This window comes from Seriola lalandi, unplaced genomic scaffold (genome assembly GCF_002814215.2).
Source record: "Seriola lalandi dorsalis isolate HSWRI2012SDOR001 ecotype SW California unplaced genomic scaffold, Sedor1 jcf7180002053654, whole genome shotgun sequence".
NCBI classification, from domain to species: domain Eukaryota; kingdom Metazoa; phylum Chordata; class Actinopteri; order Carangiformes; family Carangidae; genus Seriola; species Seriola lalandi.
The window spans coordinates 1-3,875 of record NW_019524207.1 but is presented as its reverse complement, the minus strand read 5'-3'; the positions used below and the strand labels follow the sequence as shown (position 1 = coordinate 3,875).

The 3,875-nt window shown below is 41.9% G+C and overlaps 1 protein-coding gene across 1 annotated transcript; it reads left to right on the top strand.

Moving 5' to 3' along the window:
• Nucleotides 1–490: 490 nt before the first annotated feature.
• On the top strand, nucleotides 491–3,868 carry LOC147819413 (uncharacterized; the record flags this gene model as incomplete). Its single annotated transcript, XM_087172709.1, has 6 exons — nucleotides 491–590; nucleotides 1,819–1,866; nucleotides 1,974–2,139; nucleotides 3,234–3,367; nucleotides 3,477–3,623; nucleotides 3,723–3,868. Coding segments are annotated over 4 exons (319 nt in total), but the record flags the coding sequence as incomplete, so codon positions are not given.
• Between the last annotated feature and the right edge of the window lie 7 nt (nucleotides 3,869–3,875).

Below are 3,875 nucleotides of genomic sequence, written 5' to 3'. Positions count from 1 at the left end.
AAAAAATCCCCATTTTTCAATTTAACACTTCATTTACAAAGGACCGTAATATTTTTCTAGCCTGTATAATGTGTTTGTACGTGACTTTAACTAAAATAGGCAGGAACATCTTCAGTATTACTGTTCCAGACCTCTGATGCTTTGCACAATTCATGTGGACCTAAAATAAAACATTGATTAATTCTCTGCTGCTTATCCAAGTCCAGGCCGTGTTTAATGTTTGATTAATGGTATTATTTGGAATTACTGTTGTATATAGATGGGAAGTACTGACAAAAATGTCAAAGACATGTCAATAGATTCATCTTTCATAATTTGGTTGGTGAATCAGATACTGAATATTATTCTATGTGATATTAAAGTTTTAGGTTTAAGCACCGTGACGTTGCTTTTCATATCATCACATACAGTATGAATAAAAACAGGCAAAACTCTCTGCTCTGAATCTGCTATATGTGTGAAACCAGTTACACGTATTGTTTTATTCCAGGCTCAACATCGAGGGTCTGTTGGTGTACTTTCCATATGACTACATCTATCCTGAGCAGTACTCTTACATGCTGGAGCTGAAGAGGACCCTGGATGCCAAGGTGGGTGGTGTTTCAGTATCTCTGTTAATCCCACAGGATATACCGATACAGGTCATTCACTTTAATTAAACTGTGTTGTAGGTAAAAGCTCATTTTCATCCCAATAACACAATATTAAAATCTTAATCACAAATCCTCATATCTTAGTATGATGTCATGCACATACCCTCACTAAGCAAATTGTGGACATTAAGGGCTGCACGTGGTCAGCAACAATACGCAGGCAGGCTTTAGCATCAAATGATGATTGATTGGTATCAAATGGCCCAAAGTGAGCCAAGAGAACATTCCCCACATCATTACACCACCACCACCAGCCTGGTCTGTTCATGGATTCATGCAGGTGACACCAAACTCTGACTCTACCATCTGCTGCCTCAGCACAAATCCAGATCCATCAGACCAGGTCTTCAACTGTCCAGTGTTGGTGAGTCTGTGTCCACCACAGCTTCAGGTTTCTGGTCTTGATGACAGGAAGTGGAACCTGACGTGGTCTTCTGCTGGTGTAGCTCATCCACCTCAAGGTTCAACATGTTGTTCGCTCTGAAGCGTTTCTGCTCACCACAGTTGTAAAGAGTGGTTATCTGAGTGACCGTAGCCTTGCTGTCCCAGGTGCATGCTGGTCCTAAGCCAGTCTACCTACCTAAATAACCTCATGTGCCCACAGCATTATCCAAAATAAACAAGATAGTAGTATCAAACTAACTATGCTAGATAAGAAAATGATATAAAGAATCTAATGACTAACAAAAGAGAACATTATCAAAAAATTGAATTGAATGAATTAAAGATGAAAAATGATTGAGTGTGTTTCCTGAAAATAATGGCCTTGTTCCTGTTGAGTTTACATATTATAAGAAAACATTGTGAGGGAGTGGAAGTCTTCATACAACGTTGAAAGAAAAACTTTTGATAAGAGCTTGTCAGATGGAAGAGGTGTTGCGTTTCCAGTTGAATCTTTATTCCTCCAAAATGAGGACCACCGTCTACAACCGCAGTTATTCAGCCCCTGCATGATACGGGTTATATCCAAGAATATGGCCTGTGATCCAAGTATTTCATTGTTTCACGTGCAAAGAATAGTGAGACACCCAGTATCATCAAAGGTGCCAACAACCAGAGAAGAAGAAATCTGCTCCTCCTCCAGCCTCCCCCCGCTTCAGTTACAGGTGGAGCCGTGACTCATTCCAGGAAAGATCTCACCTGTGTCAAACCCTTTTACCTGCAGGTGTCAAGTGGGGAGTCTTCTTCTTCTTCTGGCCTGTTTGAATCAAACGTAAGTTTGCTTTGTTTGATACGTTCAGTTTGTCTGTAGTGACTTCAATCTTTGTTGTGTTTTTTTTTTTAATTATTTTTTTGGGCCTTTCATGCCTTCATTGACAGAGCAGTAGAGAGAGGAAAATGGGGAGGCAGAGGGAGGGAATGACATGCAGCAAGGGGCTGTCCGATGCGGGACTCGAGCCGGGGCCGACTGCAGCGAGGACCTCAGCCTCTGCACATCGGATGCTCAACCAACTGAGCTACTCGACGCCACTCTTAGGCTCTCCATGTTGGTCCCTTCACTAAAGTATAATCTTTTACCGTTTTAAACTAAAAACGAAACTGAAACAGTATGAGGAACAGCTGGGGCCGTCTTCACAAAGCATATCAAGGATGCATCCTACCAACGATCACTGGGGGAATTGAGTCTTTGGCAACGCTGCGCTACTTGGCAACAGGGACAAGGCAATTTTTCAATGCTGACACCACCCGGCCGTCTGTGAACAGATCTATTCACCAACCAATAAATGAGCGCTGATCCGACATCTTAGGACAATTCACATGATTTTATATAAAGCAGCTTCACGACCGGTCTAACCGGTCTGATCGGTGCCAGAGATGGAACACGTGTAAAGATTATTGCACCGTCATAAGAAGAGGAGGTATTTGTAAACAGGAAACAAAATCACACTATCAACACATAATTTGGCCTTTTTTTTCTTTTAAATTATCATTATTATTAAGTTTTTCCATTGAGAGAATTTAATGTAAGTTTTTATAATAAAATGAAATTCTCCTGGGTCGACACAAACCTGATCTTACAGATGCATTTTGGAGAATGTACTACTTTTGTTAATGGCACCTAAGCCATTATTATTTCATTAGTATTCGTTTATTTCTCGGTGTTTTTTATTATTACCGCGGGAGTTTGCACATGCTTTCTTACCGGTACAGACGGTCTTTCATTAACCAATCGCTGTGGTTCCTGCAAGGGAGCTCGTCCATGAAAATTGACGTCAGCCATAGCAGCCTTTAGCTTAGGAGTTTTCAATTTTCCTTACTAAAGTTGGTCTCAGCAGCTTTGTAAAGAGAAAACACAGTTAGAAACTTTTAGTGCGACTTAGGAGAACTGTTCGTAAAATGCTTTGTGAATACGGGCCCTGACTTGAGCTTTCAGAAAACAAACTACACCATCTAGTGGACTGATATTAGAAGAACAGCAGCTGATGGGGACTTCCGCTGCCTCACACTGCTGCCTCACTGCAAGTAACTGTCACTGATATGAAACAGAAAAGAAGAGCCAAGCAGTGGAGGAGCAGGAGAAATGATGTGAAGGTTGATTTCAGTTGATGTGCAGATGAATGATTTGTGTTTCCTCTCCAGATTAGGGTAGAGAGTGTGTGTGAGCTGATGTGGATGTGAAGCAGCATGGATCAGTGTGCAGACAGAGAGGGGGAAGTCCCTCCCTGTAAAACCACTGTGTGTGGGGAACATGAGAGCCAGAAGAGATCTCAGAGGTGAGCTGAGGATCTCTAACTTGACTACATGACTCTTTTCCACGTCAAAGCTCAGCACTCAGATCGCTGCACCATCATTATTCAAACCTCTGTGTGTATTGTGTTGCAGCCCAGAGCAGCAGTACACACCAGACTCTGCAGGACCTGGACCTGGACCTGAACCCGAGCCTGGACCTGGACCCAGCTGTGTGTCCATAAAAAGCAGCCAATCACTTGATCCTCCTCTTAATTTCAGACAATCTGTTGACAATGGAAAGTAAGAATTTAAAATTGACGGAAAGGCATTTCATACAAAAGATTTTGTTGTGTTTATTAAAAGATTGAACATTCTTCATCAGTTCTGTTGTTTTTTCAGGGTCCAGCAGCAGAGACCAGGCTCTCCTGAACCCAGCTGTCTGACTTTAAAGAGCAACTGGTCAAAGGATATTATTACTGAGTTTAAGGAACAACATCCATCAGCTGCTCAGATGTAAGCTGTGACTGACAGTAAGACTCGAGTTATCCCAGA